General features: G+C 35.5%; 1 protein-coding gene and 1 pseudogene across 19 annotated transcripts in view; both read right to left on the reverse strand.

The window, feature by feature from the left end:
- Nucleotides 1-15354, reverse strand: part of ZMYND11 (zinc finger MYND-type containing 11) — a 143019-nt gene that overhangs the window by 80971 nt on the left and 46694 nt on the right. For 18 of the 19 annotated variants that reach the window (XM_028507228.1, XM_028507224.1, XM_028507219.1 and 15 more), the window contains exon 2: nucleotides 8980-9114. In XM_028507228.1, coding sequence (XP_028363029.1) covers nucleotides 8980-9095 — 116 coding nt within the window. In that variant the 5' untranslated portion in view covers nucleotides 9096-9114. Of the gene's footprint in view, nucleotides 1-8979; nucleotides 9115-15354 lie in introns of those variants that run through there. The other variant, XM_036025148.1, reaches the window with a different exon arrangement.
- On the reverse strand, nucleotides 2634-3090 carry LOC114492733 (annotated as a pseudogene).

Here is a 15354-nt window from a genome sequence, read left to right on the forward strand (position 1 = left end):
ATGAAGAAAATGATGCAAGACATAGAAAGGATACACATCAGAATTACAAAAGCTAAGAAAAAAGTTAAATATCAAGAAGTAAATTTTAAAAATCACTTCAGCACCATAGTCTAAACTAGCAGGTACACAAGAGTAAATAAACAGCAGAAAAATGTCACAAACAGAAGTTGCAAGGGAAAATGTTAAAAATCAAAACTATATTGCAGCTTTACCCATAATTGTCAGAACATGGAAGCAACAAAGAGGTCCTTCAAGGTGGGGGGGACAAATAAACAGAGGTCCAACCAGACAACGGAATATTATTCAGTGCTAAAAAGAAATAAGCTATTAGGCCTCAAAAAGACATGAAGGAAAATCTTAAATTCATATTACTAAGTGAAAGATGATCTGAAAAGGCCATATCCTATATGACTCCAACTCTGGGACATTCTGGAGAAGAAAAATGATGAAGATAGTGAAAAAAGCAGTTGTTACCAGGGACTGGGAGGAGCAGATACACAGATGGAGCACCAAGGAATTTTTAGGGCAGTTGAAACTACTTTGTGTGATGCTATAATGGTGGATACATGTTGTTGTACAGTTGTCCAAACCCACAGAACATACACCAAGGGTAAACCCTAATGTAAACTATGGACTTTGGGTGACAATGATGTAGTCCATCCTTGGTAAAATATGTACCATCTGGTGATTCATGCTGGTAGTAAAGAAGGCTGTGCATGTGGGAAGGCAGGGTATATATGGGAAATCTCTTTATCTTTTCAATTTTGGTGTAAAACTAAAATTTTTCTTCAACAAATAAAGTAAAAAAAGATGATTATGCTATTATAGTTGTCCCAATTCTTCCCCTTAGTCTCCCTCTGCCTGGTACTCCCATTCCCTCCAGCAATTTCCCCCTTTAGCTCATGTCCATAGGTCATGAATATTAGGTCTTTGCCTTCTCCATTTCCTATAATATTCTTGACAGCCCCTTGTCTATTTTGTACCCACCAATTATGCTTCTTAATCCCTGAATTTTTTTTGCCATTCTCCCCCTCCCCCACTGATAACCCTCCACATGATCTCCATAGCTATGATTCTGTTGCTATTCTGCTTTATTAGTTTGTTTTTTCAGATTCAGTTGTTGAAAGTTGTGAATTTGTTGTCCTTTTAATGTTCAGTTTTAATCTTTTAAAAACAATAAGTCGCTTTAACATTTCATAGAGTAAGGGCTTGGTGATGATGAACTCCTTGAGCTTTACATTGTCTGGGAAGCACTTTATTGGCCCTTCCATTCTAAATGATGGCTTTGCTGGACAGAGTAATCTTGGATGAGTCCTTGCTTTTCATGACTGAATTCTTCTTGCCAGTCCCTTCTCCTGCAAATGTTTCTTTTGAAAAATCAGCCAAGTCTCATGGGAACTCCTTTATAGGTAACTCTCTGCTTTTCTCTTGCTTCTTTAGATTCTCTCTTTATCTTTAACCTTTGGAATTTTAATTATGTGTCTTGGTGTGTTCCTCTCTGAGTACAACCTGTTTGCACTAAGTACAAATCTGTGCTTCCTGGACTCGCATGTCTATTTCCTCTGCCACATTAGGTAAGTTTTCTTTCAGTATTTTTTCAAATATGTTTTCAATTTCTTGCTCTTCCTCTTCTCCTGGCACCCCCATGCTTCAGATATTGGTATATTTAAAGTTGTCTCAGAGGATCCTAAGCCTGTCCTCATTTTTCTTAATTTTTTTCTTCCTGCTGTTCTGATTGAATGCATTTTCCTTCCTTGTGTTCCAAATTGTTGATTTGATTCTCAGTACCATCCTCTCTACTATTGCTTCCCTATAAATTTTTCTTTATTTTACTTAGTGTAACCTTTATTTCTTCCCTTATGTTTCTGCCATATTCAATGAGTTCTTTGAGCATCCTGATCACCAGTGTTTTCAATTCTCCATCTGATAGGTGGAGAATTTCCATTTCCTTCAGTTCCTCTTCTGGGGTTTTGCTCTTTTTTTTTTTCAATTTGGACCTTATTTCTTTATCTCCTCAATTCAGCAGCCTCCCTGTGTTTGTTTCTGTGTATTAGGTAGAGCTACTTTGACTACCTGTCTTAGAAAAAACACCTGTGGCCCTGGCTGGTGTAGCTCAGTGGATTGAGCATGGGCTGTGAACCAAAGCATCGCAGGTTCGATTCCCAGTCAGGGCACATGCCTGGGTTGCAGGCCACAGCCCTCAGCAACTGCACACTGATGTTTCTCCCTCTCTCTCTCTCTCTCTGTCTCTCCCTCCCTTCCCTCTCTAAAAAACAAATAAAATATTTAAAAAAAAAGATACCTGTAAATTGCACAGGGCAGGGCCTTAGGTAATCACCAGGGCGGGACAACCCATTTTACCCCTTTGGGTGGTTCTGTGTGGGAGGAAGGCTTGGAGAAAGGACAATGCCACTGACTGGCTTCTAGAGGCTTGCCAGGCACTCGCCCCATTTCCAGTCACCTCACCCACTTCACATGTGCAACTGACACACTTCCAGCTGTTGTCCGTGTGGTGAATCCCAGAGTGGGTGGGTTTACATACATTCTAAGCCCATGTGGTACCTTTAAACAAACTCTCCTGAAAATCCTGCAGTTTCTTCCACTGCCCAATTCCCCACTGTTTTTTTGTGGTGTTTTTTTTTCCATTGAGGCATTTTATTTGCACATATGTATTACATCCTTAGAAAAAGAATCCAAGGACTTTCCCTCCTGTGTGTTTTTGTCTTGCTTCTTCATGGTCCATGATGCCTGCTGAGGTTGTCAATACAATGAAACCAAACTGACAAGATGGAAGCAGGTTGTTCTGCCATTTCTCTACATCTCTGTGTTGCACATCAAATCTGGGGCTGATTACTCCATACTTGTTCAACCTGCTGATGAGGTTCAGAACAATTTTCCCAGCTCTGTGATCATCAATGATTTTAAATTTGCCTATGTAACTGTACTTCATCATCACAGCTAGGGACAGGATGATGACTTTGGAGCATGACCTGGTAAGAAGCTGGTGTTTGCCTCTCTTTTCAGCATTGTTGATACTCTTGAGAGCATCACCAGGACATTCATGTGCACCATTATGGTGGCAAGGAAAGATGGCGGACAGAGTCCCCACTGGTTTTTACAGCCAAGAAGTTATAGGGGTCTATCTTCCTAGCACTGGAACTCTGGGCTGTGCTGTCTTGGCCTCAGGCTGGGATCACTTGCTCCCAAGGTAACCCTCCCAATTTTTATCCACCATATATGAGTGTGGGACCACCTAATTTCCTGCTTCTGTGCCTTCTGCTCTCCATGCCATACCATGTCCCCACGACTCCACCCCTTCAACCCATCTGGATGTATTCGACTTCTTTAAATCCTTGATTGTCAGACTTCCATACAGCTTAATTTTTCTGACAGTTCTGGTTATTTGTTTTTGCAATATTGTTGTAATTGTCTATGTGGTTGCACAAGGAGGTGAAATGTGTCTACCTATACCTCCATCTTGACCTGAAGTCCTCAAGCTACCATGTTTTTTGACAGCAATGCTTTAAGTGAAATATGTAATATACAGGGTGGGGAAAAGTTTACAGTTATATGTATAGAAAGTAATACAATAATTAATAAATAATATTGCAAGAATAAGCTGTTTTGCATACTCATAACCAGTTTTTATTTCCAAAAAATGTTTTTTAAGATTTTACTTATTTATTTTTAGACAGAGGGGAAGGGAGGGAGAAAGAGAGGGAGAGAAATATCAATGTGTGGTTGCCTCTTGTGCGTCCTCTACTGGGAACCTGACCTGGCCCACAACCCAGGCCATATGCCCTGACTGGTAATCAAACTGGCAACCCTTTGGTTCACGGGCCAGTGCTCAACCCACTGAGCCACACCAGCCAGAGGTGCATACTCACAACTGTTAACCTACTTTTGGCCCCACCCTGTATAAGAACGCCCCCCCCCCCCCAAAATATAAGCTATGGATTCTCTATCTAGTCAAACTGATTTTCAAGTAAAAAGACTGCAGGAAACATTAAGAACTAAAAATTTGTTTCCCTGAAGTCTTAAGAATCTACTACTAGTGTTACCACTGTGGAGAACAGTGTGGTAGTTCCTCAAAGCCAAAATAGAATTTGGTAACTGGAATCTATATGACCCCAAAATTTCATTTCTAGGAATTTATCCACAGGAAATAAAATCACTATCTCAAAAAGATGTCTACTCCACCATGTTCACGGCAGCATTATTAACAGCCCAAACATGGAAACAACCTAAGTGTCCAATGACAGATGACTGGATAAAGTGGTGTGTGTGTGTGTGTGTATGTATACAAACAATGGAATTTTTAGAGAGCCATAAAAAAGAATGAAATTCTATCATTTTGTGACAATGTAGATGGACCTTGAGGACAGTATGCTAATAAGAGAAATAAGAAAAAAAAGACATATTGTGTAATCTCACTTATATGTAGACTATATAAAAACCAAACTCAGTCCTGACCAGATGGCTCATTTAGTTGGAGTGATGCCCCATTAACCAAAAGGCTGTGAGGGTTCAATCCCCAGTCAGGACATGTACAAGAGGCAACCAATAGATGTTTCTCTTCCTCTCTCTCCCCCACTTCCCCTTTTTCTAAAATCAATATGCATGTCCTCGGGTGAGGAGATCCCCCCGCCACTACACCCATAGATACAGAGAACAGACTAGTGGTTTCCAGGAGCAGGGGTTGAGGATAGGTGGGAGAAATGGATGAGGGGGGTCAAAATGTACAAAATTCCTGCATATGACAACTAAGCCTGTGGATATAATGTACAGCATAGTGGCTATAGTTAATAATACTGTGTTATACATTTGAAGTTGCTATGAGAGTAAGTCTTAAAAGTTCTCATCACAGGGAAAAATGTATAAGTACATGGGGTGATGCATGTTAACTAAACTTAGTGGTGATGATTTTACAATATACACATATTAAACTGTTATGGTGTCCAATTTAAACTAATACAATGTCAATTATATCTCAATAAAATAGGAAAAAAATTTAAAAATTACTAGAGAATTAACTTTAGATATCAACATAGGACTAGTAAGCATGAAATAGATACTTGCAGAAGACTAAGTAGTAGCTGTTAGGAAGAGAATATAGTATGTATCACTATGTTCTCTGACAGTTTAAAATCAGTACTGTTGTTTAAAACAATGGATAAAGCAATTCATATGGTTTCTATGAAACATACTGGTTATAGAGTTGGTGTTGTTATTCTCAAATAGCTTGATATGTAATGTTGGATAAAACATTACATATCAAGTGGTTACATGATATTCTAAAATGTTATCACTCATGATATGTCCATGAAAACCATGACCCTTATTTTGTAAGAAAAAACAAAGATTTTGGATAAAAGTTAAGTAAAACCCAGTAGCCATAAATTCAAGTGGAAAATAACAGTATGAAATCATGAGATTTTTTTTCTATTACAATTATACCTATTTCTTTACAGTGTCTTCTAAAATCCTGGAAAAACAGACTGACCTAGCATTAATGAGCACAATGAGGACCAGAAAGTGGTCTTGAAATACAGTTTCTAACTGGAAAAAAACAAAACAAAACAAAACAAAACAGAAGTCTATGGAAAAATCTGGGACAGGATATATATAAGATGAGCCTGAAAAATCTTGTATCAGAAAGCAGAGTAACTTCAGGAGTCAGTGTGAAGAAGCTCCAACTAGTCAAAGATGGGAACTGTTGAGCATCAATAAAAATTGCATCAAAAATAAACTGAAGTATATTCAAATGTATTTAAATGCAGGAATTCCAAATAACACTTTAAAAACTAATTGATTCCCATTAAAGGACACTGTTTTGAAACCTGGTAAATAAAAGAATCAGTTATTCTACTTTTCTGATATGAACCATAACACAGAAAAACCAAACAGTAAATGAAGGGAAGCTTATGTAGCTTATGTCCTTATAGAAATACTCTAGTTTAAAAAGGAAGGGTAAAATTAGATCATCACCATTTTGCAATCCTTAATGAATTACTTTGCTCTGTAACAAGGTTACTGTCCTCACATGAGAAATAGACATTATGGCCTCCCGACAGCAGAACATAGTCCCACAGTCCCACCTATAAGGGGGTCTCACTCCATCCCTATGCCTGTAGATAAAATATCAACTTCCATGAAAAGCAGAGGAATTAGCAAAAGGTTTAAGTCCACCACAGGGTTGCGATCAGCAAAACCCAGACTATGGGAAACCACAGAACAAATGAATCAGTTTCTTCAATAAATAAATTACAAAGGAAAATGATAAAAAAAAAGATGAATGAGAAACCTACAGATTAAAAGTGACTTAAAAGTTACACCAGACAGACACAAAACAAGCAGAACTAAAACATTATACATAGGTAAACTACAGTGTTTAGGGTGTAGCTTTTAATTTTATATTGAAATCATTCACCAGTCATAATAAAGAATGAAATGTAATGACTACATATGCATTCTTTACAATAACTTCACTATAGCCTTCAGTAATTTAAGATATTTGTAAAGATTAAAAGATACCTGTATGTTCAGAATTAGCAGTAACTAAGCAGAGCAAGTTGATCTGAAATTAGTCTAAGGCTTGAAAAGTTCCTAAATTTAGAATACAGAAGAGGAACAGTACATTAGGCTTTAGAGCAAAATACTTCACCTTCTTATCATGGTCCAATGGTTTTTCCTAATTTACCTTGGCCAAGTGTAATGATAATGAGAAAGCCAAGGCACTGGGCTAGGCAATTAGCTAGACAGCCCCTTCCTGGGGTTAATGGTCTAGCAGGGAAGTAATTACACATGTGACTAACATTATTAAAAAAAATTATGGCAAGCTATGAAGCGTGCCCCACTAATAAAAAGGAAAATGGCATGCTCTTAGATAAGGCAGGAGAAACACTAGGAAAAACACTCAATTTAAAACACTTACCCTCTGATTTACTTTAAGTTTTTTTCCCCCTACCTTTGGATGAGACCAATAAAGTAATGACTATTTGGTAGGTAAATAAATTTATCCATATTTATCTTAAGATCCATGGACCTTAAGACATGAAGAAAAATAAGCTTGGCATCCTTTTTAGGCTGTACTGATAAAGAAAGGAGCAAAGAAAATGCTTATCAACAATACATACATACACACAGATGATACATGATACGATCATCCAAAGACACCTGCACCCACTGCTGGGGTGTTAATTCTCTGACTCCCAGATTAGCAAGTTGGTACAAACTAATAGCAACCTTGACTGCCACACTGTACATCTCACAATGGCAAGTTCCTAGAGACTGTCCCTAAAGCTTTTAGAGAACCATGCCATGGTTAACAAAGAAGTAATAGCCTGAAAAATTGATACAGTTCAGTAAAGTTTAAATAAATTTAATTTCAAAAATTAAATCCGAAGAACAGTACCTTATTTCTACTTTTATCTATAAATAATTTTTATATACATAAACTATGATTTTATTTTTTTTAAATCTCAACTACAGGAAACTACCCATAGCTTTTAATTTTTAGATTTCAAAACAATGTTGGTTTTTTTTGTTTTTCTTTTATAGTTATTTTCTAACCCGATCATTCTACATTTACTAGTTGGCATTTTATCTCTCTTTTCATCCACTTTTTTTTTAAAGATTTTATTTATTTTTAGAGAGGGAAGGGAAGGAGATAGAGAGAGAGAGAGAGAGAGAGAGAGAGAGAGAGAAACATCAATGTGCGGTTGCTGGGGGTTATGGCCTGCAACCCAGGCATGTACCCTGGCTGGGAATCGAACCTGGGACACTGTGGTTCCCAGCCCGCGCTCAATCCACTGAGCTACGCCAGCCAGGGCTCTATCAAAACAGTGTTTTTAATACGTCACCTCAAAGTAATTTGTATTTAGTTACCACACCTCAAGTAATTTAAATTTAATTTTTATATACTATTTATTTTATTCTTATTTTCCACATAGGTATTACCTATTTTTTTTTCTATTAGACTGTAAGAGATGTGACTTGTACACGGGCAACTTAAAAATATTCAAAGGGTAAATACAGACTTACAATAACATCTAACATCTTTTTTCCCTCTCCAGTCTCTTTCCTCTTAACTTTATAATCTCCACCAGGATATAAGCAAGGGACAAAAAATTCACTTTTATTACTTACTAATAAGGATCAACATAAGTATTTAATTAAATGAGCTTTTGGGAACAATCTGTGTTACATTTTTACAGATAACACCTAAAAAATGTGTGGGAAGAATTAAGTACAAACTTTAATTTACCAAAAATTATTATTTGAACATTTTAAAAAGATAAATTTAGCTTTAGTCCTTTAAAAATACCCAGCAAAACAAATATAACAAAACAAAAATCAAGTTCTATTTGAAGACTCCCTTATAACTAATATTTAACAAGTATATGAAGTATTCATAAAGCAATGTTTTTTTTCTTTCTTGACTCTTGGTCTACCAAGATAAACAGGATTAAAATCTAGAGGAAAAAAAGAACTTTCTTTTTTATCTGAAGATTTATTTACTGTATTTCTGAACTATAGACTAAAACTGTTAAAAATTCTTGGTTAGAGGACTATGAACTAAAAAGATGTTATTTACTATATGTACCATGCTTTTCCTATATTAAAATAATAAACAGTAGTTTTTAGATAGTTTATATAAAAGGAATTAACTAAAAGCTTTTTTAACAAAAGACATATAAAGACTTGTTTCAAGAGTTCATTTTTGATAACTAAAATATTGATACTATTACACATAGTACATATTGATACTTTACTTATCTAATATTTATAAAACCTCTAAACACAAATTGCTTGTATATGTTTCTGTATTTGTTTTTCTCAATGTATACTCCTGTAATGCAAAAACGGGACTGGTATTTTGTAATATATGTTATAATAATAAATTAGTTATCTTTGGACCTTTTCTGCCAAAGTCTTATATGTAATTTTACAGGAATATTTTTGTTTAAATTTACTTACTTTGTAATACGGTCAATGTTGGCAATTTGCTTCTGGTTCCGTATAATTTCAATGGCTGCCCAAAGATGCTGGATAGCTTTTGTATCCGCCTGTCGTCTTTTTGTTAAACGTGCCATGACCTGTTAACTGCTTTAGCTGTAGGAAAATATAAAAACATAAGGGAAAAAACCATGGATTACAAAATGAATTATTATCAACATAAGTAACACTATCAGCACCTCTTGATTACTTCTGAGTACACTAATGTATTATGTGGTATGGCCATTTTTTATTTTATTTTCGACAATACACCAAATACTGCATAAAAATTATCATTCACTTTGATACTTCATAAAGAATGACACTGTAAGACCCAATAGTTAAAAAATGTCTTCCTAAGCACAACTGGCAACTTTATTCCAGTATGTTAAAAATATACACATTTAAATTCTACTCTAAAATGAAAATATTACAATACAAACTTCCATTTTTTATATTATGTGTTATTTTACAGATACAAAATGAAATTTAAATGTCCTAGTTATTTGATTCTTTAGTCTATTATACTAATGGCTTAAGCATTTCAATTTTATATAGACATACTGATAAATGAATAGAACATTCTCTTTTTAAAAAGTAAAACCATAGCCCTGGCTGTTGTGGCTCGGTGGATTGAGTATGGGCCTGTGAAGCAAATGGTTGCTGGTTCAATTCCCAGTCAGGGCACATGCCTGAGTTGTGTGTGGGCCAGGTCCCCAGTTGGGAGACATGCAAGAGGCAACCACACATTGATGTTTCTCTCCCTCTCTTTCTCTTCCCTTCCCCTCTCTAAACATAAATAAATAAAATCTTTTTTAAAATAAAATAAAACCATAAACAGGAAATATATGGCAGTAGTTATTTCTAGCTGAGGTGTGAAAGTCTGGAGCAGATAGACCAGAAGGAGCCACATCATTAAGATATATATTCATGTGCTTGGATTAGTGTTGGTCAGTCATTACGTTATATGGAAATTGCTATTGCTATTTTATTCAAATTGAAATATTCTGAGTGAATGGGGGAAAATGGACACCAATGTGTCCTAGCAAGATGGGAGGAGGGATGGGGGTACAGGGTTGCAGCCTGGATGTCTGATGAGTGATGGCACTACAGGAAGAGTCACACCAGGACTCTAAGCCTGGCATGGAGGGACCTAACTGTTAGGAATGTCCTAGGCCACTGAGACACCTGATCCCTAAAGCACACTGGTTATGCTCTTGAGGGCAGTAGGTATGAAGTAAATATCAAACTCTCTGGAATGGCTGAAATCTCCCTGACCCGACCTTTTCTATCTTTTAAGGGAAGAGAATTAGTGAGGAAAACTCATTCTTAACACTTTACTGTGGTCCATGACTGGCCAACAGAGCCTTACAAATCTCATTTTTCTCTGCCTCTATTATTTCTTTTCACAGATAAATCAGTTCTTCCTCTTTCTCCAGAAAACCCAAATAAACCCATCAGATGCCGTCACTTCTGGTGATTCTGGGTTAACTCTGTCTTCTGAAATGAGAAGGTGGTTTTCAGGACTTCACTACTAACAGAAAAATTTTGAACATGTTTTAAAGTACTGCTAAATATCCTACTTCTTCCCTTTGCTCCACAAAGGCAATAATCAAAAAATAATGCCAATATTCAAGTTTTAAAGGAAAATCATTAGTTCAGTAAAAACGTAAAAGGTATCTTAGACATATAACCCTAAAGATAACAAAAATCAGTTGGGTATAGACTTAAGACAAAAAACCCTAAAACATAATAAAATTTATAATTTATGAATGTGTCTGTTTGAGAAAGAAACCATTTTAAAATGTAGGAAGACTTCTCAGTTTAAATGCACTTACATGGGAGTACAAACTTTCCAAGTCTAAGAAACATTATATAGTAAGTAATTTATTGGTAAGAATACAAAATGTTAGATAGTGACATCTAATAGTGAACTATAATAATACAACTTGTATGATTACACAAATAGATAAGAACAAAATTTCAGTCATTCTTAGAGGTTAAAAAACATACTTGACTATTTTGTGTAACCCACTGTGCTAGACACAATAAGTACTTCAAAATCAATACTGAAGTCCTTGCTAGAAAAAAAACCCCTGAAACTAGCAAAAAGTGACATTTTGACATTACATGTCATATGACATAAATGATCCAAAATGTGTGCTGTGATATGTAAGAAAATATAAAAGAAATTAATTTCTTTAAAATGTAACTGGCTGTTTAAAGCAAACATAGAAGTAATTATTAGGTATTATAACATATGTACACATAAAACAAATTATAATACCACCACAATTGGGGAAGAGGTAATAATGAAAAAAATTACATCATGTAAATTCTTACACTTTATGTGAAGTGGTATTATATTAATTCAAGAGGGACTATGGTAAATTGAGAATGTACACTGTAATCCACAGAGTAAGCACTACAGAATACAAGCAGGAACAGTTAACATTAATTCAACTTTTGAGATCTACCTGAACCAATGCACACAGGTGGATAGATATGACCTGTAATGAAGGTACACCATCAGGAAAATACTCATAATGATCAGAGTCCAAAGAGAACCTTGCAAAGAATGCAAAGGTGAAAACAATAATACCTGAATCATATAATAGTACCAAAAACCACCTCACCTATTAGGACAACATCTCTTTAACCACTGAAATTCTCCTTTCTTATGAAATTTTAAAACCATTCATCTAACTCTTCTATGCTCTGAGATTATAGCAGTAAGAAAACAGACAAAAAATTTTCCACTATCTAGTAAATATGATTAGAAATTTGGGTGTTCATCAATAATAAAGAAAATGAATTTTTTATATCCTATGTACAGACAGCTAGCTTCTTTTTGTCTTTATTGATGTAGCCAAACCAAACTTTTCAGCCCATTCTTTCCTAAATATATTTTATATTACTACTATGCTGAACTACTCAAAATTCCTAAATATGTCAAAAAAACATCATATCTCTATCCCTTTAATAGTTCTCTCTGCCTAGAATGTTTGCTCTTGCCCCTTTAGTAATTAAAAACTTCCTTGTTCTTTCTGGAACTTACTGTAATACAACTGTTCTGACCAACACTTTCCCCAGAATTACACTTGCTCATACTCAATTCTCTCATGTTTTACAGAGTAACTTGTTTATGCATCTCTTCAAATTTCCACATACAAATTTTCCCCAAAATAATCCATTAATTCAGGTAAGGATAAATCCTGTTTATTTTTCATGTCTTTCAAGTTACTGAACATAGTTATAAACATGATAAACTTTTGATATGGAATTATGAAACAACTTTTCTAGCTATACTGTATAAACAAAGTCCCAGAATAAGCCTTTGCTTATGTTAGATCAAAGATTAAGACACTAAAAAGAAAGACGATAAGACTTATAAAGGTATTTAATACAATCCTCCATCTTTTTGGCTTCAACAATCTTTTCTGGGGGGACTCCAACACATTTTTGGGGAATACACTTAGACTCCCCTCAGAAGGAAGAGCTCCTTTGAGTAGTAATTCTCAAGAGGCCTACAGTTCAAAAGATAAAAATGCAAGCCCAAAAACTTCCCAATAAAATTTTTCCATTTTCTTTTATTGTAGTTAAATACATAAAACAAACACAAAATTGCCACCATAACCACTTAAGTGTATGGTTCGGTGGTATTAAATATATTTACATTTTTATACAACCGTCACCACCATCTATCTCCATATAACTAATTTCCTCTTGTAAAACTTAAACTCTATGCTATTATACCATAAGTAACTCCCAGTTTTCCCCTACCTCCACCCTTTTCTACTCTAAGGACCTCACAGAAGTAGAATCATATGGTATTTGTCCTCCTCTTGTGACTTCACTTAGCATAATATCCTCAGGTTTATACATACTGTAGCATAGTATAGAATTTTCTTCTTCTCTAAGGCCAAATAGCATTTCTTCGCATGCACACCACATTGTTGCTATCCACTCCACTGTCAATGGAGTTGGATTACTTCCACATATTAACTACTGTGAATAATGCTGCTATGAACATGTGTATACAAATATCTCTTCAAGACCCTACTTTCAATCCTTTTGGATATGTGCCCAGAAGGGGGATTGCAGAATCATATGGTAATTCTATATTTAATGTTTTGAGGACCCACCATATGTTTTCCATAGCTGCTGCACCGTTTCACATTCCCACAAATATTGCAAAAGGGTTTCCATCTCTCAACATTGTCATCAACACTTACGAACATTTTTTTATAGATTTTATTTATTTATCTTTAGAGAGGGTAAGGGAGGGAGAAACGGAGAGAAAGATCAATGTGTGTTGCCATACATGCACCCCACACTGGGGACCTGGCCTGCAACCCAGGCATGTGCCCTGACCGGGAATCCAACCAGCAACTCTTTGGTTCACAGGCCAGGGTTCAATCCACTGAGCCACACCAACCAGGGATGTCATCAACACTTCTGTCTGTTTTTTTAGTACCCATTCAAACGGATGTGAGGTAGTCCAAGTAACTTTGGCAAGGCCTCAGGTAATACTAATATTCTCTACCCCTATAATTCCAGATTCAATGCTATCAATCCCTTCCATCTATGTAAGTATCTTAGTATTTTATATCACACAAATGTGATAAACAGAAAAAAAGGACAATAGAGAAAGCTAACCAGGAAAAACTTAAAATAAGCAAAATTAAACACATTACTTAATATGTAGTATTTATCAACTTGATAAACACACACAGAAAACTTTATTGCAAGGAAATAATAAACATGATAGAAGAATAAGAATCTACTTGGGGGAAGGGAAGAGAGACCGCATCAAGGAGAAACACCCAGAGGATACCTAAGATCAAATGTGTTCTGATTTTTACTTCCTGGTTCAAGTTGTCATTGTTTAACATGAATAAGTAACTATTTTCAAGTGTTTATATCACATATTACACATAAAATTTAAAAATTAACCTCACTATATAATGTATATTTCATCACTGTGAAGTTAGTTTGAAATTTTCCCAATATTTATTAGTAACTTTAAGTTACAGATGCAAAGTAAGATGTCATTCTCATTTAGTTCAAAAATTTTTTTTCTTTTGAATTTCTTCTTTGACCTTTTTTAATGTATCTGTTAAAACAACCTGACCTGCTCTTTAATATCCAAGTATTTAAAGGTCTCAAGCTATCTTTCTGTTACTGATTTCTAGCTTAATTTCACTGTGGTCTAACAGATACTATATGAATTTCATTTTTAAAATTTATTAAGTTGTGTTTATGGCCCAGAATGTACTCTGTCTTGGTGAATGTTCCATTTTAGATTGAGAAGTATGTGTATTCTGTTGCTGTAGGATCGAGTAGTCTATACATGTGAATTATACCCAGTTGACTGACACTGTTGTTGAATTAAACTATGACCTTACTGACTGTGGTCTGTCTGCTGGACCTGTTTCTTTCTGAGAGAGGGAATATTGAAGTCTCCAACTATAATAGGGCATTCATTTATTTCTCTATGCAGTTCTATCAGTTTTACCTCACATATTTTGTTAGGTACTTACACATTAATGACTGTAATGTCCTTTTAGAGTATTGATCCCTGTGTCAAAATATAATGCTCCTCAATATTTTGATTAAATTCCTTTGAATTCTGCTCCATTTGAAATTAATACAGCTACTACTTTCTTTTTGTTAGCATGCTGTATCTTTCTCTGTCACGTGTCTTTTTATTATTGTGTTTTATATTTTAAAATGGGCTTCTCGCAGACAACACATAGTTGGGTCTTGTTCTGGGATCCACTCTGACAATCTCACCTTTCAATTGGTATAATTAAACCATTGATGTTTGGGAGTTCCAGCCAAGAAGGAGGCATAGGTAGAAATGCTTTGCTTCCTCTCACAACCAAAAAAAAGGACAACCACCAATTTAAAAACAATAAACAATGAAAACTACCAGGACATCAAACTGCATGGAACTCCAACAATCAAGGAGTTAAAGAAGCATTCATCCAGACCAGGAAGGGCAGAAATGGGCAGACAGGCAGAGAGTGGCAGACTCAGGAGAAGGGCTGCTGAACAGGAAACTAAGAACTCAAAAACTCTAGTTGTAAAATACTGTGTGGGCTTCAAAGGCAGGAGAAACTCCCAGACTCACAGGAGAGTTTGTTGGAAAGTGGAGCTACAGCAGACAAAGAAAGCAACATTGTTTCCTCTCCCCCACATATAGCACCACCTTAAATACCCAAGGCTCTGCCCTCTTATAACAGGTGAACTGAGACAAAGAAATATGGCCCAAATGAAAGAATAGATCAGAACTCTAGAAAAAGAGCTAAATAACGACGAGACAGACAACTTATCTGATGCAGAGTTCAAAAC

Source organism: Phyllostomus discolor, chromosome 1 (assembly GCF_004126475.2).
Source record: "Phyllostomus discolor isolate MPI-MPIP mPhyDis1 chromosome 1, mPhyDis1.pri.v3, whole genome shotgun sequence".
NCBI classification, from domain to species: domain Eukaryota; kingdom Metazoa; phylum Chordata; class Mammalia; order Chiroptera; family Phyllostomidae; genus Phyllostomus; species Phyllostomus discolor.